This window comes from Hipposideros armiger, unplaced genomic scaffold (assembly GCF_001890085.2).
Source record: "Hipposideros armiger isolate ML-2016 unplaced genomic scaffold, ASM189008v1 scaffold_3, whole genome shotgun sequence".
Taxonomy (NCBI): domain Eukaryota; kingdom Metazoa; phylum Chordata; class Mammalia; order Chiroptera; family Hipposideridae; genus Hipposideros; species Hipposideros armiger.
Window position 1 is genome coordinate 2,617,470 of NW_017731353.1, and position 21,527 is coordinate 2,638,996.

The following is a 21,527-nucleotide window of genomic DNA, read 5'->3' on the forward strand; positions in this document are numbered from 1 at the left end:
GTCCTCCACAACTAGACTGAAGAACAAAAGGACAGCAACTTGTCTGTTCCCCTCCCCCAATTCCCCAATAAAATCTTTAAATAAATAAATAAATAAAAATAAACCATGTTGGCCTTTTTCCTGTCTTTGTGTCCATGTCATTACATAGCTCCTTGTCATTCACATCTGTGCTCAAATGTCACCTTGGAGAGGCCGTCCCTGTCCACCCCATTGAAGCAGTCCCGCTCCCCACCGCCATCACGTCACCCTATTGTCTTCGGACTTACCACTCTGTGAAACTATCTCACTTGTTCATTTATTTCTGAGTTCCACGTCTGCTCCAGGGCAGGGACCTTGTTCTTACCCTTCACTGCTGGGAGCAGTGCTTGGCTCACAGCGGGGGCTTGCTGCTTCATCGCTGAAGGAATGGATGCCAGGCCTCGTGCTGATCACCCCTCATGCCAGTCTTACTCAGTCCCTACTACAACCTCACTTCGTGGTGAAGACCGTGGGTCTCAGGTTCAGGGAGTGTCGTGGGGTCACATAGCTGGGGTGTGGTGGAGTGAGCCTATACTGGGACAGACAGGTCCTCTCCCAGTAGCCAAGGGGATCCTGAGATGCTCCTTTCCCTCTGCCTGATAAAAGCCATATGTAGCTGACCCCAGTGCAGCGTTTAGGGGCGCAGGCTCTAAGAGTAGACACGTGGCCCACCACTGACCAGCCCTGCAATCTTGCAGTAGTCACATCACCCCCGTGAGCCTGTGTTTTCTCGTCTGTAAGATAGGGAGAGTATATGCCTATCTCACAACAGGCACATTGTGTGTGTAGTGCTTTAGCACATAGAAAGCACTTAGAAAACGGGAGCTGTCATGTGCCAGAAAGGCCCTTTGAGGCCACTGACGTCACCATGTACACAATCAGCCAGAAGTATTTATTTTGGGCACACCCAGAGTGGGAGGACTCACACAGCTCAGAGGTCACTAAATGCCACATGCAACTGAATACCTATGGGCTAAGCACCTACTGTGTGCCGGGGCCAAACCACTTCAGTCGTCTGGGGAGGTTTAATACAAGTGAGTCCAAATGTCAGCCTCTGATAAGTCTGAAGATTTAAGTGCTGATGTTTGTTCTCTAATGCAGGGCAGATGGGGGTCATGTCCATGGAAGGGAGCCCACTGTGAGGTCAGCCCAAGCTCAGCTTGTCCCACAAATGACAGCACCCAGCCAATGCCCTTCCAAAGAACCCTCAGTGGCTCTTCCCTGTACCAGAATAAACTCAGCCAAGCACACAAAGGCTCTTCCAGTCACCTCCCACCACATGTATTCTGATGCACAAGCCCACTAGTCTTCAATCATTTCACAAATATCTTCTAAGCATTTGTCGAATGCTCGGGGTTCCACAATGATGGAGACAGCTGCATCCCCTCCTCCTTGGAGTTGAGCAGTTATGGCAGCTGAGGGCCTTCCATGTGCCACCCCGTGCTGAGAGCTTGACAAGCATCATCTCATTGAATCCATACCCAGACCCGGGAGGCAGGGACCGTGATGACTGTATTCCCATTCTACAGATGAAGACACTGAGGCGCCATGGGGACAGGTGGTTTGCCCAGTGTCTCACAGCCGGGGCTGGGAGTGCAACCCAGATGTGTCCGACTGCAAAGTAAAGAAGACATCACAATAATGTGGTGGGTGTTGACAGAAGTACAATGAGCACTCGGTGAGGGAAAACCTAGTGACCTAATCTCCACCTGCCCTTTCTGTATGTCCAACTAGACTATTAGCAGCTTGAAGACAATCTGTCTTGTTCCCTCTATGTCCCCTTGCACCTACCTTTCAGGCCTGGCCCGGTGTCTGGTGGGATAACTGCTTTGGCTTCACCAAAGTGACCAGCCTGGGTAGAGGAGAGCCGGGGGACAGGACACCACTGCCCTCCTCCAAATTTTCACTTGTCCTCTTTGCATATGACCTCAGCAGTCAATGTGGAAATAATTATATTTATACCCCTGGATCCGGGTGCAGGTAAAGTCAGAGCCTTCAATTCACTCTCCCTGTCATTCACTCAGCAAACATATGGAGCTTCTGTTATTTGCTAAGCCCTGTGGATACAATCAGAGATCATCTTCATAGCTAGATTTCGTAGGTGCTGTTTGGTCAATGAGTCTGTAAGCTACAATAACAAGTGGTCAAGTGCTAATTAAAATGCTCCCCATGACTCTCCACACAAACCCTGTGAGGTAAGCACTCTTAGTATGTCCTCATTTTTACATATAAGAAATGGAGACTGAGCTTTCAACTGAGAAGTTGACCCAAGTCTGTTGGATGCCCATGCCCATAACCACTGCACCACACTGCCTCCTGAATGTAACACCCAAGGGAGAGGTGGTGCTTTAATTTACCTAGGTCCCCAAAAGGATGCACCCTATATTCTTGAAGAAATAGGTCCATATACTTATCGGACCAAAATTTCATTTTTCATCCCTATGAATAGACCCTGAAAACTGCCCCTCCCTCCTTTTAAGGACTTCTGCTGGACTAAGGGATTAAGGCATCTATCTATTCAAAGACTAGTGACAACTGTGGATGCCCAACATGTTTGATTATCAAGGAACCAAGTTTTCAGAAGCCCAGAGCTGCATAGGGCTGGAAAGCTGGCCAATGGCCCAGAGCTCAGCAGATGGCATGACAAATACGGTCACTGGCTTAGAGGTTGATTTGCTACAGAGTCCAGAGCGATCAGAGGCCAAAGTTGGGTACAGATCTCCAGATTCGTGCCCTCTGTACCACCAGGTGTGCCAAATTGCTTACAAGATACCACGGATGGGAAAGGATTCCTATACAGTAATCCCGACGCCAAGTTTACTATTGTCTCAGAAGCAGAGGTGACAGATGCTCAGGTCTGCAAGTCTTCTAAACCTTATAAAGGTGCTGTGGCCATAAAATATCTGAATGGAACTGAGGGAGGCGTTGTCAACATTAAGCTTGGTGGAACTCCAACACCACAACCTTTGAGTGACCACTCCACGTTCAGCTAGAAGACCAATGCACTCTTCATTGCGCTTCATTGAGCCAATTAATTATCGCTTACCCCTGGCTCGCTTCTCTGCATGAAACCGCCCTTTTAGCTCTCGTCTAGGATGTGTCGCTGGGCCTTTGCCGAAATCTGTCTGGGTCTGAGCGCGGACCCCGGATTCTCCGCAAACAGTGCGGGTAGGGGTGCTCTCCCCTACGTTCGGACACCTGGGGTTTGGGGGTTCCGGTCCCAGGCACAGTCCACCTGTCTCTTCCGGGTCCGGGGGTTTGTCTCCGCGGCCGGGCGGGACTGCGGGGCACGAACTACAACTCCCAGAGTGCTGCGCGGGGCCTCGCCCGAGGCCGTCGCGCGAGCAGGGCGGGCTGGGCCTGGCTGTATCGGGTGCGCTGGGGCTGCGCTACTCCGCGGGCTCTGCTGCTCGCCCGCAGCGGGGAAGGCACGGGAGGCGGTGTTGCCGCCCGGCGCAGCCGGTTTGGGTTGCTGGAGGCGGGCGGGGGAGGAGCGCCGCGGGCGGGCGGGGCCGGGCGGCGGGCGGGGCTGCCCGGGCCATGCAGGGTGCAGAGCCGGCGAAGCGCTGCTGAGATTCGGCTCTGCGCGCCCAGGGGCCGCTAATGCCCCCCGCGCTCCCCACTCCACTCCAGCAGCCGGGCCACATCTGGACCGGGCGCCGCGCGGCGGGGCCAACGCCGGGTGAGCATAGGCCAGGCCAGTGGGTCCCCAGGACGAGGAATGTGCCTGGCCGCGTCGGGAGGTGATGGTACCGGCCTGGGGTGGGAGGCGCGCCCTGTTCCTCTGTCTCCTTGCCCGACAATCTGCTACCCTGGCTCTTAAGGGCCAGGGCGGTCCGCATGGGGACGGGGGACCGATGGAACTGGGTATCCCCTTCTTTCCACACCCCATCCCCCAGCCTTCCGGGATGGATTCTGGGAGGCCAGAGGTCTGAGGACCTTGGAGATCCCGGCTTTGGAGTTGGGGGCACTGGTTAAGCACTCCTCCCAGCTTTTGCTTTTTGCATCGAGGAGGAGGAGATGGTCTGTTAGGACTCCCTGTGGTCCAGACCAAACCTCATCCTGGCTTGGAGGCTCTCAGACTACATCACAGCCATGACCTTCATCCCCTCCCCAAGAATAGGAGAACCCAAAGGAAAACTGAGACCCATCTGCTGCCTCCTTCAGCAAATCTGTAGAGTGCCAGGAATAGAACCCAAGAGTCCTAATCTCAGCCCAGCCAACTGTCCCCCTCCCCCTGAACCCAACCCCCAAATATTCGCCTGAGTGGCTTGCTGAGTGTTTGTGGGGGTACCTTCAAGGCCCTCTTCGTCTCCCTCAATCACCTTTCCTCTCTGGGCGGTCACCTCTCAGGTACCTCCGGGCTCCGTCGCCCTCTATGGGCCAGCAGAGGCACGGCGCTGCCGGAGCCTGTGGGCAGGGACTCAGCAGGGCCCCTTCCCAGGAAGTTGTCCCTTTGGGTATTGTGGCTGGGCCTGGTCATCTACAGACCCTCCCTAGATCTCTGGGTGGGGAATTGAGCCAGAGGCACTTAAGTCAATACCCCCCTCCAAGCCGTTTTGGTTAGGCAGCCTGGATGTCAGGACAGTGGACTGTTCTATTTCGGCTAGAAGGGTTTCTGAGAGCAAGTCTCACTACCCATTGCACAGAGAAGACTAAGTCCTAAAGTGGGAAAGGGACTTGCCCAAGGTCACTTGGAGAGTCATAGGTAGAGATGGGATGAGGGGGCTAGAACCCAGCCTCCTGCCTGTCATCCCTGGAACTCCTCACCTCAAGTCCTATGCCTCTAGCCTGCCCTTCCAGACAGCCCTGCAAAGGGACTCCATCCTCAGCCACCCTAGTCAGTATTGTTAAGCCGCACTCTAGGTTGATCCCTTGGGTTCATAGTAGCCTGGATTACTGGGTCAGGAGGTGGAGGACCTAGACATTTGAATCCACTGACTGCCCTGTGCCCATAGGCCACAATGCTGCTCGGGGCATCTCTCCTGGGAGTGTTGCTGTTCTCTAAGTTGGTGCTGAAACTACCCTGGACCCAAGTGGGGTTTTCCTTGCTGCTCCTCTACCTGGGGTCTGGCGGCTGGCGCTTCATCCGGGTCTTCATCAAGACCATCAGGCGTGATGTCTTGTGAGTACCTGGTCTAACCATTCCTGGGGTCTCCCATACCATGCTGGGCTCCTAGTCCCCAAAATCTCCCCAGACCAGACCCATGGCCCCTACCTGCACAGGGCCTCACACCCTCTGCTCCACAACCCTCCCCTGCTATTGGTACCTGGTACGTCCACTGCCAAGGTCAAAGTCTCCTCCTGGGGAATCTCCCTAACTTGGTGCTCCTTAACCTGGTGCAGACTTGGGGGCCTGGGACATAACATGGAGCACCAGGTGTGGCGTGTTGAGGAGACATCTGCAAGGGGTCCTGAGGACATGCAGTAGCTTGTGAGAGGGTAACAAGGGACACTATGGGAAAAGTCTTGTCTTTGGGTTGGCATGAGTCTGAGAGAGCACTGAGTTCTAGAGAAGGGCCCCAAATCAGATGTCTGAGAGAACCTGCTTCCCAAAGGAAGTCAGGTATGGTCCATAGAGATATTCTATACCAGAAACACCTGCTCTGTGTCAGGTATGGGCTGGCTTTGAGGCCCAGAGAGGAACAAGGCAGACCCAGTCCTGGGCCAAGTTCGGAATGGTCAGGGAGATAATTAGAGGACACAGTAAATCCCTAAACTGGCAGTGCCATGTGGGCAGAGACCCTGGCAGTCTTGCTCACAAGTGTCCCAGTGCCCAGCACAGTGACCCACGCCCAGCACAGGCAGCTCAGTATTTGTTAGCCTGAGTTGATTGCAAAAAGAAGTATCGAGTGGCCACTGCAGGAAGGGCGGTAGTAGCAGAGATGTGGGAGCACAGACAAGGAGAAGCGGCTTCAGGCCAGGGCCTTGGGGAATCAGAAGGCCTCCTGGAAGAAAAGGAGTTGTACCTGAGAGATACCTCAATGTGGTAGGAGCAGGGGACTCCAGCCAGAGGGTATGGCATTAGCAAAGGCATAGAGGCCAGGAAGCTGGGAGAGTTCAGGGGTCAGAGGTGGCAGGGGCAGGGCAGGAAGGGGGTGCATGGCCAATGACCCCACAAACACTCACTGAACATCTCTGTTCCTGGCACTGAGTGGGACCCTGGGGGACAGGGTGGTGAGCGGGACGGAGCCCTACCCTTTCTGGGCTCACAGAGAGGAAGACTGGACACATCACAAACTCATCCTTTATTTACAGTGGTGATGAGGGGGGAGGTGTGAAGTGAGGGGAAGTATGATATGGCATTGTGGGAGGCCCTGGGAGAGGAGTTTGGACCTTGACTGGGGCCCTGGAGTCCCAGAAGACTCTGACAGAGCAGCAGACTCAGAGCAGACATGGAGGGTAGCAGGAGTTGAACTCCGGAGTCAGAGAGGACTGGGCTTCAAATCTCAGTTCAGCCACATTCCACCCATGAAGCCAGGGCAAGCCACGTGCCGGCAGAGCCTCTGTTTCCCCGTGTACAGGGAGGGAGTAATCGCCATGGTCTCTGGTGTTACTATGTGACATCAGTGAGCTGGTGTGTGTAACAGTGCCCGGCACGCAGGTGCTGGACCAGGGGAGTGTTACAGGTGACTGGGCTCGGAGCCTCAGGCCCGTGGGGCAGCAACCTGGGCCAGGATATTTGGATACCCGCTCCCAACCCAGCAGTCACAGCTCCCGTGCTGCTCCCCCACAGCGGTGGCATGGTGCTCCTGAAGGTGAAAGCAAAGGTCCACCGGTACCTGCGGCAGCGACAGACGGTGCCCATTTTGTTCGCCTCTACGGTGCAGCGCCATCCTGACAAGACGGCTCTGATTTTTGAGGGCACGGACACCCGCTGGACCTTCCGCCAGCTGGATGACTACTCAAGCAGCGTGGCCAACTTCCTGCAGGCCCGGGGGCTGGCCTCGGGTGACGTGGCTGCCCTCTTCATGGAGAACCGCAATGAGTTTGTAGGCCTGTGGCTGGGCATGGCCAAGCTGGGCGTGGAGGCGGCACTCATCAACACCAATCTTCGGCGGGACGCCCTGCGCCACTGCCTGACTACCTCCCGGGCCCGGGTTCTCATCTTTGGCAGCGAGATGGCCCCAGGTGAGCCCCAAAGCGGCAGGGAACAGGCAGGGAGTCTATCAGGACCTTGCACAGATCGCAGCCCCCCTCCAGCCCTGGGATGAGGCTGTGTGAGTTAGGTTAAGGGCACGAGCCCTGGATTCGGATGGCCTGGGCTCTGCCACTGGTAAGCTGGAGATCCTGAGTAAGATACCGGAATTATCTGTGCCTCAGTTTCCTCACTATAGCACCTATACGGTTTTTAAGAAGATCCTTCTCCTGAAGTGCTAATAAAGTGGCTGATGCTAGGTGAGCCTTCAGGTTTAATGATAACCGTTTGTGTGACTAATTAGGCCTCATTTCCTAACCTATAAAATGGAAACAAGGATCCATTCTCGGCTCTCCTGCAGAGCTTATGTTTTATTGGCTATCACGTTGGGCACTGACCGAGTGCTGAGCATGGTGCTTTACAAGAGCAGCTCTTCATCTTCACACAGCCTGGTGAGGTAGGGGTTGTCATCAGCTTTACAGATGAGGAGACTGAGGTTCAGAGTGGTGTGAGGAACTCACTAAAGGTCGCACAACTGGTAAATGGCAGAACCCAGATTTGACCTTGGGCTTGACCACGGTGTCCCTGTTCTTTCTCCCCACGTTACTGTAGTTTGTGGGATAATGGACAGGGAAGGTTATTAAGATGCTGAGAGGGGAGGAGGAAGGATGCAGCTAGGGGAAGAGAGAAGGTTGGACAAATCAAGAGGAAGTGGGGCCGAGTGGGCCAGGACTGGCCCGTGCTCAGGGCAGGTGGGTATTTGGATACCTGTGATGCATAAGGGAGCCTGAGAGAAGTTTCCCCCTGTCTGAAGAGGCTGGAGGGCTGCTGACCTCTGAGCCTCACTCCTCCCTTCTAACGACCCCCACAGACTAGCGGGCTAAGAGCGCAAACCTTGCTGTAAGACAAAGCTGGCTTTGATTCCCAGCCCCAGCACATTCTAACTGTGAGCAAATCCCTCCCACTTTCAGAGCCTCAAGGTCCTCGTCTGTAAAATGGGCTGATATTGGTACCTACTTCCTAGGGTGTGTGATTAGGAGAATGCATGTGAAGAGCCCACTGTGTAGTTAGCCAGCAGCCAATGGGAGCTGGTGCTCCTAGCGGCACCTTATAACGAGGTCCCCGGTGCTTCCCCCATCTCTCTCCTCCCACCCAGCCAGCCTCCCCTGACAACATGCTCAGCCCTGACATAAGCAGAGGTCCTGGGAACACAGGGTTTCCTGGCCTGCCTACTGATCAGCTCTGTCTCTCCCACAGCTGTCCGTGAGATTCATGCCAGCCTGGACCCCTCGCTCAGCCTCTTCTGCTCCGGTCCCTGGGAGCCCAGCTCAGTGCCCACCAGCACAGAGCACCTGGACCCCCTGCTGGAAGATGCCCCCAAGCACCTGCCCAGTCGCCCTGACAAGGGCTTCACAGGTGGGTCCCCTACTCCCACAGAGGGGTTTCCAGATGGCTAAGGACGGATCACTTGTCATGTGACCTGGAGTGAGACATGCCACGTTCCTTCTGCCATCTGGGAAAATAGGGACAGTAACCGGGGTTACTCTGCAGGTTAAATGAGCTGATGTGTATGAAAGTGCCAGGCATGGTGCCGTGCACATAAGAGCTCACAAGATCTGATTCTTTGATGTGCTGGACAAGCCTTCTTGGATGCCTAACGCGCAGGGTCCTGTGGAGCCCAGGAACCTGCTGTGTCTGAATTTCGTTTGGGGTTGGGCCAGGGGCAAGTCCCTTTGAGTATTCATCCAGCACCTGTTCAGCGCAGGCCCCTATTGGGCTGGATCCTCTCCCTTTACTGGGCTGCCTGCATTCCCCTCCCCTCTTCCAGGCAGCCCACCCCTGCCCCTTGCTTCTCTTTTTCTATACTGCTTTGGGGAGCCCAGGGCTTGCTGAGTTGCCTGGTGGCTTAGAGCTCGGGCTGAGTTCATATCCTAGCTCTACTGCTTCCCTTAGGTGACCCTGAACACCTGAGATGCCCTCTGAGCCTCCGTCCCCAAAGCCATAAAATTGGGGACGGTAACAGAACCTATTCTATGAAGTGACCATGAGGATTGAAAAAGATACAGTGGGAAGCTAGGCTGTGACAGGAAGTGCTCAGTAACTGCTCAGTGTCCTCGTGACCATCTGTCATATGCAGATTATCTCCTGGTGCTTTTGTAAGCCACTTGTGGGCAGGGACTCTGGCTGGTTTCGCCTGGTGCCCTCATGGTGTGCAGCTTAGGGCTGGCATACAGCAGGCGTCCAGAGAGCAGGAGATGGTTGATAGATAACATGCAGAGTCATCCCAAAGTGCTCCTGACCACCTGGAACCTCATGCCCGATGGGCTGACTGAGCCTCATGCAAAAACCTTAATGTGACAGTCCCTAGACTGGGCTACAGGATGGAGGAAAGAAATGGCCAGTGCAGTGGTGCAAAAGCTACCTCAGCACCTTACTTCCTGCAGCTAATGCCTCCTCACACGCTAAGATTTGGGAGAGGCATCACCTCCTTTTGGGAAGCCCTCCCTGGTGCCACCTTGCCTCCCTTTCCTGAAGCCTGGGTCAGATGCCACTACTGGGCTTCAGCAGGCCCTGTGCTTCCTGGCACTTTGTGCCTGGTATTGGAATGCCTGTGTCCTTTTTCATTGCCTGTTCCACTTGGCTGCACCTCCACCAGGGCAGGGCCTGTACCCATCTTAGTCACTGATGTCTCCCGGGCCTGGCACAGAGCGAGGGCCCCGAAAAAGGTTGTTAAAGGAACAGATGCAGGCATTACTGCAGTGTGGTCATCAGAATTGGCTTACTAGAGGAGGTATAATAGGAGTAGGCATTGAATGATGCACACATACAGACATCTGTCTTTCTGACTTCGTGCCCAGCCCTGTGCTGCCCCCCTCACAGCCACTCATGTGTCTATTTTCTTCAGATAAGCTCTTCTACATCTATACATCGGGCACCACGGGGCTTCCCAAAGCCGCCATTGTGGTACACAGCAGGTAAGGAGCAGGTTGCTGGGGGGACAGCTGGGGTGACAGGGCCCAGGAGCCTCCCCTCCTGCCCCTCCAGGTGCCAGAGCCCTCTACCCTCTGCCCTCCCAGGTATTACCGTATGGCTGCCCTGGTGTACTATGGATTTCGCATGCGGCCCGATGACATTGTCTACGACTGCCTCCCGCTCTACCACTCAGCAGGTAACCCTGGCCCGCCCCGCAAACTCCAGCACCCCCAGGGCCTCAAGAACCCCACCCCTCTTGGCAGGCAGCATGTTGCAGTAGAAGCACATGAGCTTTGGAGTCAAATCAGGGTTCAAATCCAGATGTGGCCATTGCCTGGAGCTCTGAGTGAGGATGGCCACACCAGTCTGATGGCGTGTGTGGCCGTGTCCTGCATGGCACCTGGGCTGGTCTGACTGGTCAGTTCATTTCCACAGGCGTGCATGGCCTTGCTGTTTGATCTTAGGGGCTTATAGGAAGACAGAGATGGAATAAAATATAGTTCCTGCCCTCGAGGTGCTTAGAGTCGGGTGTGTGTTTGGGATGGGATGAATGATGGAACCCACCTGACTCTAATACAAGAAATGGCATGGTGAGTGTGGGAGAGGCAGGGAACAGGAGTTCAGCTCAAGGGAAGAGCCCAGTGATGGCTGGAAAGGCTTCCTGGAGGAGGTGCACCCAAGGCAGGCAGATGTGCGGTGCAGAAGCCAGGTCTTGGTTGCCCCCAGCTGAATGGGAGCATTATGGATATAGGAGCAGGAACTTGGGGCCATTTCCAGAGGCCCCAGGGAACAGACTATACGGAGTGTGCCCTCTGTCCCATAGGCACTGGGGAGCCATGGAAGGCGTCTAACTAGGGGAGAGATAGGATCATTGGTATTGGAGGAAGAGGACAGGAAAGGACTAGGGAAAAGGGCCTTTGGGCTGGACAAGAAGGGGCTCTGGAGGGAAGGGTCTCACGTCTCCTGACCTCCAAACCCACTCTGCCTTCAGGAAATATCGTGGGAATGGGGCAGTGCCTGCTCCATGGCATGACAGTGGTGATCCGGAAGAAGTTCTCAGCCTCCCGGTTTTGGGATGATTGTATCAAGTACAACTGCACAGTGAGTGAGAGGGAAGGGGATGAGCTGCCCCTGTCCCCTGGTGACCCTTCCACTCAGGGACATCTATCTTACAGTTGAGTCCACCTGCCGTTCGTTGTTCCAATGGGGAGACTGAGGCTCAGAGAGGGAAAAGATCTCCGATCTTTTGGGTGGGAGGGACGGAACAGGACTAGGTGGGTAGGGGCCTGAGGGGCTGGGAGGTGAGAAGTGAGAGCAACCCTGGGGGTCCAGACACACGGCCAATCCGCCCCCAGATTGTACAGTACATCGGCGAACTGTGCCGCTACCTCCTGAACCAGCCACCGCGGGAGGCGGAAACCCAGCACCAGGTGCGCATGGCGCTCGGCAACGGCCTCCGGCAGTCCATCTGGAACGAGTTTTCCAGCCGTTTCAACATCCCCCAGGTGGCTGAGTTCTATGGGGCCACTGAGTGCAACTGCAGCCTGGGCAACTTCGACGGCCAGGTGCGGCCCGGGTCGGGGACTCGGATGGGCCACAGAAGGCACAGAAAGCAGAGGGGAGGGCAGGGTTCCAGAGAGGGAGTGTGGTTGCTGGAGTGCCCCCCACACAGTGTCCAGTTTTGGGCCCATGGTGGGAGAGCCCAGGCCCAAGTCTCGGCCTTTACAGGTGGGGGCCTGTGGCTTCAACAGCCGCATCCTGTCCTCCGTGTACCCCATCCGGCTGGTACGTGTCAACGAGGATACCATGGAGCTGATCCGGGGGCCCAATGGCATCTGCCTTCCTTGCCAGCCAGGTCTGCCCCGGTGTTGGAATTGGGGATCTGAGGGGGAGGGATTGGCCTAGGAGGGAGACGGGACAGAGGTGGGTGGGTAGGTAACTCTGTTTTGACCAGTGTCCATCAATCAGCCCTTCAGGCTGCAAGTTATTTATTTCTACATCCACCCATCCATCCATACATCCATCATCCCTTCACCATCCCATCCATTTGTCCATCCATCCATCCATCCATTCTTTCACCATCCATCCATCCATCCATCCATCCATCTATCCATTCACTTTCATGTGGAGGACCCTGGGTCCGGGCCACCTGGCTCGGCCCCGTAGCTCTGTGCCTGAGTGCCCCCATCTGCAGTGGAGCTGATGGCAGTGCCACCTCACGGGGTAGCCTGAGTATCACATGCTACAGGATGTGAGCAGGGCCAGGGGCCCAGGGAGTGCTAGCTTTGGCTAGACTGTCCATATAGGGCCCTTTCATCTATTTGTTCATCTTTTCATCTGCTTATTTGACCAGACATCACTGAGTGCCCACATGTGTCAGTCCTACCAAGAGAAGCTCCCTACCCTTGGCGGGGGCTCCCGGGCTAGGGGGAGAAATGGGTGTTTCTGTGGGATGCAGAGTGAGTGACCAGAAGTCAGATCAAGATGCAGGGTGCATTTGCGGGTGGAGGGACCGGTGGAAGAGGCTACCCAGGGCAAACCTGACCCCACCTTCCCTGCCCCAGGCGAGCCAGGCCAGCTGGTGGGCCGTATCATCCAGCAGGACCCCTTGCGGCGGTTCGATGGCTACCTCAACCAGGGCGCCAACAATAAGAAGATCGCCAAAGATGTCTTCAAACAGGGGGACCAGGCCTACCTCACCGGTGGGTGGGCACCTCTCCCCAGCCCTTCGCATCCCTGTCAGAGGGTGGGGCTGTAGAGGAATGAAAGGGCCTTCCCCCACCTTCAGAGAACCTCCCCAGGACTTCCCCAGTCCCAGCCCCTACCGGCAAGCAGATCCCTGGGATCTGGGAGGGCCGCCTGGCCCAAGCTCTGCCTGCCCGACCCCTCCCTAGGTGATGTGCTGGTGATGGACGAGCTGGGCTACCTGTACTTCCGAGACCGCACAGGGGACACATTCCGCTGGAAAGGCGAGAACGTGTCTACCACCGAGGTGGAGGGCACCCTTAGCCGTCTGCTGGACATGGCCGATGTGGCAGTATATGGTGTAGAAGTGCCAGGTAGCTCTGTGTGGAAGGTGCCAGGTATGTGTGGGGAGGTGCCACCAGGGGGCACTGCCAGCCTCTCACTGTCCACTCTGCTGCCCTCAGGAACTGAGGGCCGGGCCGGAATGGCTGCTGTGGCCAACCCCTCTGGCAGCTGTGACCTAGAGCACTTCGCACAGCTCCTGGAGAAGGAGCTGCCTCTGTACGCCCGCCCCATCTTCCTGCGCTTCCTGCCTGAGCTGCACAAAACAGGTCTGTGCTCTCCCCTGCTCCGACTCACAGGCTCCAGGCCTAGACCCCTTCCTGCTTCCTTCTGGGGAGATCTAGGTGGCTGTCACTTGACCTTCACCCATAACCTAGCTGGATAGCTGATAAACTGACCTCCCTGTATACAAGTGAGCAGATTGAGCCTTCAGAGAGAGAAGGCTCGTCCATTCCTTAGTGGAACAAATATTGAGTACCTACTATGTGCCAGGCACTGTGCTGAGCCTTGGGATATAGGTAACAAATTCTGACGGGACCTGTGCCTTCTTGGCGCTTCTGGAGCAGTAGGGGAGGCAGCCTCAGGACAAGGAATTCTAAGACGAAGAACGAATACAGATCAGACAGAAAAGTGAATGAATGGGGGTTGGATGACTAGGAAGCTTCTCTGAGGAGGTGACGTGTAAGCTGAGACCCGAATGACAGGGAGGACTTTATGGGGTGGAAGGCATTCTGGGAACAGCAAGTGGGAAGTCCCTGAAACAGGACACTAGAAGAGTGAAGGAGATCCCCAAAGCTGGAGCCAGTGAGATGGGTGGGCAGAGGCATGAAGTGGGAGAGAGAGGCTAGCCAGGGCCAGAAGCCCAGGGCCTTGAAACTTGGGTTTGGGGCAATAGGGAGCCACAGAAGTGTTTGAGCAGGGTAGTCACCTGGTCAGATCTACGTTCTACAAAGCCCTCTGGCTGCTGCATGGAGGATGAGAGAGGGCTGCAGGCAGCCCCTGGGGAGTGGGCAGATGAGTGAATGGCTATAGTTACCATCTAGGCGAGAGGCGAGTGGTGGGTCCACTGTCACATGGCAGGGCAGTGCCATCTTTCTGTCTGTTGGTCAACTGATGGCTCTCAGGAGCTCTCTGGTGGGCAGGAAGTGCTGAGGCTCGTGCCCTGACCCTCCACCCTGCTCTCCTCAGTCCTTGATACCCTGTCCTGGCTCTCCCCACTGCTCAGCCTCGGGCCTTGTCTGCCTGGCCATCTCCCATGTGGTCATCATGGCAGCCCTGCCTGATAGGAAGCCTGCCCCAGCCGATGTGGCCCCTGCCAGCTAGTGGCCCCTGGGAGCACCTGAAGTGATAGGAAGGCTCCTGACCAAGACTGCAAACTCCCTGAGGACTGGATGACTGCTGTGACTTCTTTGCCCAAGGGAGGCAGGGAAATTGTCAGAACTCAGCTTTCAGAGAGGTTTTGCTGCACAACACCCCCAAATATACTTATGAGCTTAAAACAATCATTTTATTTGCTCACAGTTTGTGGGTCAGCCATTTGGGGTTAAGTGCAGCTGAGTGGTTCTTCTGTTGGCTTCACCTGGGTTAAAAGAGCTGCCTCAGAGACAGCTGGGGCTGGAGGGTCTAGGATGGCCTCTCTCGTATCGGGCTCTTGGGCTGGTTGGTTCTGCAGCACTGTCCAACAGAACTTTCTGTGATGGACATGTCCTGTGTCTGCACCATCCAGCAGCTACTGGCCCCACATAGCTAGCTATTGAGCACTTGAAATGGGGCTAGTGTGACTGAGAAACTGAATTTTGTTTAATTTTAATTCAATAGCTATATATGGCCAGTGAGTACCTTACTGGACAGCATTGGTCTAGGGTGCCTTTCCTGGAATGGTTCATTTCTGCTCCATGTGGCTTCTCATCTTTGAGAGGCTAGATTGCTCCCAGCACCCCCAAGGGTGAGGGTGGAAGCTGCAAGGCCCCTTGAGGCCTAGCCTCACTCAGAAATCTCACAACATTGCTTCTGTCACATTCTATTGGTCAAAGCAAGTCATAAGACCAGTTGGGATTCAAGCAGGGATTGAGAAAGACTCCAGCACTTGCTGGGAGAACTGGCCAAGCCACATGGCAGAGGAGTGTGCATACAGGGAGGGGAGGAATCTTTGGCCATTTTTGGCAATCTGTCAAACGTAGGTTCAAATCCTAGCTCTACCTCTTCCTAGCTGTGTGACTTTGTCCCAGGGATGTGCCTCTCTGAGTGTCAGTTTTCTCATCTGTACAGTGGGGCCAATACCACTGATTGAAAGATGCATAATTTAACTTGCAACATACTAGTAAGAAAAAAATCGCTGCTGCTTCAGCTGTTTCAGAGATGCTAAAATCTGAAAATATGTACATCTTAGAATCCATAGATTTTGGTTGAACACTCTGGGGTTGGTGTGCAGATTAAATGCCATTACCCCTGTACCTGGGAGGTGCTCAGATAAAGGCAACCATCACAGAAGCGCCGAGCTCTGCTCCTCACTCTGCTGTCACTCTGTGTGGCCTTGGACAAATGGCTTCCCTTCTTCAGGCCTCAGTTTTCCCATCTGCAAAAAGGGAGTGGGTAATGTGGCCCCCCTACCCCTTTGCCAGGGCTGCTCTGAAAAGCAGTACATAATGAAATGGATGGAGCCGTTTTTGCAAACTGTGGCAGGCTCGGCCCTCCTCTGCCCCTCCTCAGCTCTGGCAGGCAGGTTCCTAGGAGCGCAGCCCTGCCTTGCACCCTCCAACTCTCCTTCCTCCCCCATCTCCCTGCTCTCTCAGGTACCTTCAAGTTTCAGAAAACAGAGCTGCGGAAGGAAGGCTTTGACCCTGCGATCGTGAAAGACCCACTGTTCTACCTGGACTCCCGGAAGGGCCGCTACGTCCGGCTGGACCAAGAGGCCTACACCCGCATCCAGGCCGGCGAGGAGAAGCTGTGATTTGCCCCGAGTCCCTCTCAGGGCCAGCAGTTGCTGGATCCAGAGCCCCAGCTCCCATCCCAGAGGGGCTCTGGGCAATGCCAGACCAAAGCAAGCAGGGCCCAGCACCTTGATACGAGGTGCTGACCCCCTCCTTTCAAACTGCCAAGTGACTCACTGCCGCCTCCCCCTCCCCCAGTGGCTTTCTGTGAAAGCCTCATGTTCATGTGTGTCTTCGAGGCCACGCAGGACCTCTGGAGCCCAGGCTGAGACTGACTGGGCCCCTCAGGATGATGTCTTGGGTCAGGTCAGAGGGAGGTGGAAGGTTGCCAAGTACTCCTCAGAGAGCAGGGAGTTTACCAATGGGACCAGGGCAGAAGCCCCCAGACTCAGGAAGACAGCAGAGTGGGCAGGGCCAGTGGTGGCCGTCGGGCCAGTGGCTGAAGAGGACCCTGGCCCGGAGCAGCTCTAGTGTGACTCAGCTCTGCCCGTGTCTCCAAGAGGATAGGAGAAGGACCCTGACTTGCAGCAGGCGTCCCAGACTGAGAACCCCCTTCTATCCTCTCCCTAGGTGGCCGCCTGGCTGGCCCTCAGGCAGGGAGGGCCCTTCTGTCTTTGTGGGTCTGTCCATGTCACCTCCATCTCAGCCCTGGCCTGGTTCTGACAGGAGGAGGCGGGGGGTGGGGGGGTGGACACTCGGGCCAATAAACTGCCTTGACTCCCCCCAGCCTGTGTGCATGCCACCTGAGCCCACTCCAGCCTGGTCAGGCCCCACCCCCTGCTCCTCTGGCCCATTCACTCACTTGGACTTGGGGCAGGTAAGATGCCACAGCCCCGCCCTCAGCAGGTCATCTCAGGGCGGTTCCCACCTGAGTCTGGCAAGGTGTTTAGCTTGAAAATCCAAACTAGCTGTGTCACTTACAAGCTTGTGGCCTTTGGTAAGTGACTCAGTCTTATCAGTAAAATGAGAATAATCAGGAGACTTCAAAGAGCTGAAGGTAGCCATTACTGTAAGGAAAGGGCTGCTCTGAGCCTTTGAGGGAGAAAACCCTAAATCAGGGTAGGGTCCCATCTCCAAGACCCTTGCTCTTGCTATTCTCTTTGCCTGGGGTGCATTTCCCCAGGGGCTTGGGGCTGTGAGGAGCCAGAGAAGGGCTGCCTAACCAGCTCGGCCAGAAAGCTTCCTGGAGCAGTCTCACCAGGGCTGTGGAGTCAGCAGTGCTGCAGAGAGCCAGCTGTCTTCCAGGCCCCATCGTTGGAGTCACACCCAGGCTGGAAACTGCACAGCCTGATGGAAAAGAGGCCCAACCCACCCCAGGGCAGTGGGCAGTGTGTGCCTCTGGGTTTTATCTTCACGAACCCTCATCACTTTCTGTCAGTTGGCCAAAGTCACACAGCAAGTAGTGGGGCCCCCGGCCCTTCCCACTGCTCCACCCACCTGGTGCAGAAGACAGAGCCAGAAGAGCTTCCATTCCGTGCATGCCTGTCCAGCTGACTGTGGTCCACACCCTAGGCCAGCAGCTGACAGTTCAGGTGGAGGGTGGCCAGGATAAGAAATCTAGGGTGATTCCTGGGGGAGTGGCCTTTGAAAGAGAGGAGTCTGGTGCTTCACTTGGAGGAAAGCAGGGACCAGGGGTGGGTGGGAATAGAGCTGGAGATGGGCTCTTGAAGAGCTATGCTGAGTGAGGTTACGGGGTGGCAGACATGGATAGTGTCTTAGTCTGCAGTGCACTGATGTGACCAGCAGAGGGCGTGCGGAGCTTGCAAAATCCGAGCGCTCAGCCAAAGGAAGCGGGAAAGAGCGACTTGAGTCCTCACCTCAGCGCCCCAGGCAGGTACCCAGCCCAGAACCCCGTTGGTAGGCCTTTGAGGGCCTTTGGTTGGGCTTGCAAGGGGTGTGGGCTCGGCCGGACAGTGTGGCCTTGTGTAGCTTTAACCCTCAGCAGTGTGCGCGCTCCGATGGGAAGGAGCCCATGCCTTCCCGTAGAACACAGTCACCAAAAGCAGTATGGAGTGATGAAAAGCTCCAGCTCAGGTCAGGCCTGCGTTCAAGGCCATTAAACAGGCTCAGCCTTGGTTTCCTCTCCGGTCAATGGAGCTCTACGAATCCGTGCATCGCGATTGTGCATGGAAACCTGTTAGCATGGGGTCTGGCCCCAGTATCTGCCCAGTATATGGTAGAAAGAAGGGAGATATGTTCAGGTGTTAAGACCCCAGACTAGGCCTAAGTTTCCCACTTCTGCACCATGAAAGGGTAATACTAGTGGGTCTTGGTCATCCCAGCCATGGCCATGTGAGTCGTCCCTGCACTCATGAAGTAGGTGCTCATGCTGTTAACGAATGATGGCTATTGTTTATTGGGCATTTCCTGACATTTATATAGTATTTAACGGCTTACAGAGCACCTTGTAAGTTCATCGAGGAGCAAATTCAAAGGCCTCCGTGTAGGGGGCTGGGTGAGGGACGAAGGGGCCCTAGATCTGCCCTCAGGGAGCCCACCATCTGGGGGTGGGGCAGAGGGGGCCAGCAGGGGGCGTGTGCTTAGCTGCACCTATCCCAGGGCCCTGGCGGGGCGGGGATGAAGTGAGGGGGTCATATTTCCTGGTCAGAGAGGTTTTTTTAAGGAAGAGCTACCCAAGAATTAGAGGGGAAGAGTGCCCCAGAAAGAATGAGCAGCAAAATGGAAAGGCCAAGGGAGGGTCGGGGAGATTAAAGAAGTGCAGTAAGGCTGGAGGTGGGTGGGGGGCAGTTGAGGCAAGATCTGAAGCGAGTCCTTTGGGAGCACTTCTTGCACACCTCCAGAGGCTGGGAGCCCCACTAGGAGATCCTTGTAGCCCGTCACACCCGCTTCCTTGGACTTGCCAATGGCCACCATGTTTGGAGCATTTCCTATTGCCAGGAGCTCTGCAGAGCGCTTTGTGTGCATTGTTTCATTAAGTCCATGACACAAAGCAGCTGCTATTTGGGTCCCCATTCCCCAGATGAGGAATCTGAGGCTCAGAGAAGCAAAGTCTGTCTAGAGGCCACAGAGCCTGTGAACGGTGGCGCTGGGATGCAGGCCCCTTCCCGGAGCCTCAGTGTTCCCATCTGCAACCTTCGCCCGAAGAGGCTGGAAGGGGCCTGCCTCTGGCGTCTCCGGAGGTCCTACTGCCCTCGGGACAGGCAAGTGGCCGCCCAGGCCAATGCTTGGTGTATCACTTTCAATTCCTGGGAAGAAGGTTAAATACCTCCGAGGGGCCCATTGAAGCAGCCAGGGAGGGGGCGACCGGGTGACTTTCAAAGGGGCCTGAATGCGTGGCCGGCCCCTCCCCCCCGAGGAGGGGGCCCTGCTTCCTCCCAGCCTAATGATATTCTGGGCTCAACCCTCATCTTTGGCTGCAGTTTAACCCGAGCCAGGGCGGATTTCTTTCTCACTGATCTCAGCTTGACACCCAATTAGCACAAGAATGGGAGGAGGAAACCTGTGAGAGGCGCCTCCCAGCCTCCTGGGGCTCACGAGGGGAGCAGGCGGGAAGACAAAGGGCAGCGGGCAGGGGGGCACCCGCGCCCTCGCCTCCCCCTCGGACCCTGCCATTGTCTCCCTAGCAGCTTCAGAGAGGATGGAGGCCGGTGCCCGGGCTGGCCGGCCTGCTGGAGGGGATAGGGGATGGGGCCCATGCCCCTCTTCTGCGTGGATCCCAGGGGAAGGCACTTGGGTGAGCCTACCCATCGGGAGGCGGCAGTGAGGGTGAGTAGGGGCAGTGATCCTGAAGGCACAACAACCTGGGGTGAGCCCCGACACTTAAGACTCCAAGGGCAAGCCACCATTCTGAGCCTCAGTTTTCTCATTTGAAAAATGGGATGTAATGGTCCCTGCGAAGAATCAATCAGGTAATGCATGTAAAGCACCTGGCCGATGCAAAGTGGGCATTCAATAAATACTCATTCAGTGAATATAATAATGTTCAACTATTACTAATTAAAAGGTTGAGTGAGGTAGGCTTAGGGTCAGAAAGAAGGACTTTCTAAGAGTGAGAGCCAGGCAGTCCCAGAATGGGCTGACTTACCCAGAAGTGAGCTCCCAGTCTCTGGGACAATGCAAGGAGAAACTGGAGGGCCCCCTGCCTACTGAGATGTGGGAGGGATTCCTACTTCTCCCGGGAGGGAGGGAACACCTCTGACCTTCCCACTGCCCTCTACCTCCCCAACTCCACCTCCCACAATTCCTTTGGATTTGGGCTTAGAGGTGGCTTCCTTTGGGAAGTCTTCCCTGATCCCAGGGCTGGATTAGGGGCCTCCTCCTGCTCCCACACGCCCTCGTGTTCCCCCCTCATAACACTGATCTCGCTGTGTGGTCGGTTTTTACATGTGTGTCTCCTAGAGCATCGTCACCAGGAGGGCAAGGACCCATTGGTTGTACTGGTGTAGAATTAACCCCTGATTGTTTGCAGAATGTGAAAGAATTCACAAGACTCTGAAAAGTAGGAAAGCAAGGAAAGTTTTATTGAGGGTTGGCCAGAGAGAGTGCCTGTGGTAGTGTCTAAAGAAGACGGCTGCCACAGGTAGTAAGGAGAGAAATGGACAGAGGGGTTGCGAGGCAGACTCTTAGAGTAGACAACTGCAGCACGTTGCTGTTTAGCAGGGGTTTTATATTTTTCTATGCGGGATGCAGGTAGCTAGTCACCTTGCACTTGTTTACCGTTGCTCCTGACCCCTTCTGAGAACTGTTGTCACAGCTGGCTTCCTCCGAAAATTGTCCTGGTATTTGTCAGCCTGCAAGTGTGCCAGCAAGGAGACTCAGAGCTAAGTGGTTCCTCTTTAAACCTATTCTTTCTAGCTCCCAGACTCATCCTTAACTCTTTCTGACTCATCAATTAATATTTAGGCTTATTTCTGTTAGCTCCCAGACTTGTTCTTATGAGTTCTTTTTCTGACTCATCATTGGTTTTGTTCACCATTGTGTTGCCAACACACGCACTGGGCCTGCACTTAATAGGTGTTCAATGAATGTTTATCAAATGGATGATGCTCTTCAGGTGCTCCCTAGCTCTCCCATTCCAGTGCCAGGTGGTGGCAGTTCCCAGCGTCAAAGGATATTCCACTCATAGCAGTGGGCTGGGAACAGAGGCTCTAAGGCCTCTGAATGCCTTCTAGGAAGGCCCTTATCTGGTTGGCAAAGAGAAGCCATTAAATGACTTTGAGCAGGAGAATATGTGTTCATTCATTCAGCAAGCACTTACCAAACCCCTACAGGACAAAGTATAAAATGTATAGTACAAAACTCCTAACCACAAGCTAGGGATCAAAGATGAATCAGGCACGGTTTCTGCCCTGGAGGAACTGGGTCCAATGGAAGGATCCTAGAATAGTTTTGCTGAAAGGACCTTAATAAATCATTTGGTCCTAAACCTTTGCAGATTGGGGAAACTGAATTCCAGAGGGAAAGTGCTCACCCACATAGTA

The 21,527-nt window shown here is 55.2% G+C and overlaps 1 protein-coding gene across 2 annotated transcripts; it reads left to right on the top strand.

Moving 5' to 3' along the window:
- Window positions 1-3,431: 3,431 nt before the first annotated feature.
- Window positions 3,432-17,067, top strand: SLC27A4 (solute carrier family 27 member 4). 2 transcript variants are annotated; one of them, XM_019637411.1, is made up of 13 exons: window positions 3,432-3,700; window positions 4,977-5,143; window positions 6,755-7,149; window positions 8,414-8,572; window positions 10,062-10,131; window positions 10,234-10,325; window positions 11,121-11,230; window positions 11,485-11,694; window positions 11,858-11,984; window positions 12,694-12,831; window positions 13,024-13,188; window positions 13,279-13,425; window positions 15,949-17,067. In XM_019637411.1, the coding sequence occupies exons 2-13, from the start codon at window positions 4,983-4,985 to the stop codon at window positions 16,104-16,106; spliced, it is 1,932 nt and encodes a 643-aa protein (XP_019492956.1). In that variant the 5' UTR covers window positions 3,432-3,700; window positions 4,977-4,982; the 3' UTR covers window positions 16,107-17,067. The 2 variants fall into 2 exon arrangements, with proteins under 2 accessions (XP_019492956.1, XP_019492964.1); XM_019637419.1 differs by lacking the exon at window positions 3,432-3,700 and adding an exon at window positions 3,743-3,761.
- Window positions 17,068-21,527: the final 4,460 nt, after the last annotated feature.

Excerpts from the sequence above, each read along its gene's own strand:
- SLC27A4 (XM_019637411.1), top strand. The coding sequence starts at position 4,983 with ATGCTGCTCGGGGCATCTCTCCTGGGAGTGTTGCTGTTCTCTAAGTTG. Across the intron at positions 11,695-11,857 it reads TGGGCAACTTCGACGGCCAG|GTGGGGGCCTGTGGCTTCAA; the intron begins GTGCGGCCCGGG and ends CGGCCTTTACAG. Across the intron at positions 12,832-13,023 it reads GGACCAGGCCTACCTCACCG|GTGATGTGCTGGTGATGGAC; the intron begins GTGGGTGGGCAC and ends ACCCCTCCCTAG.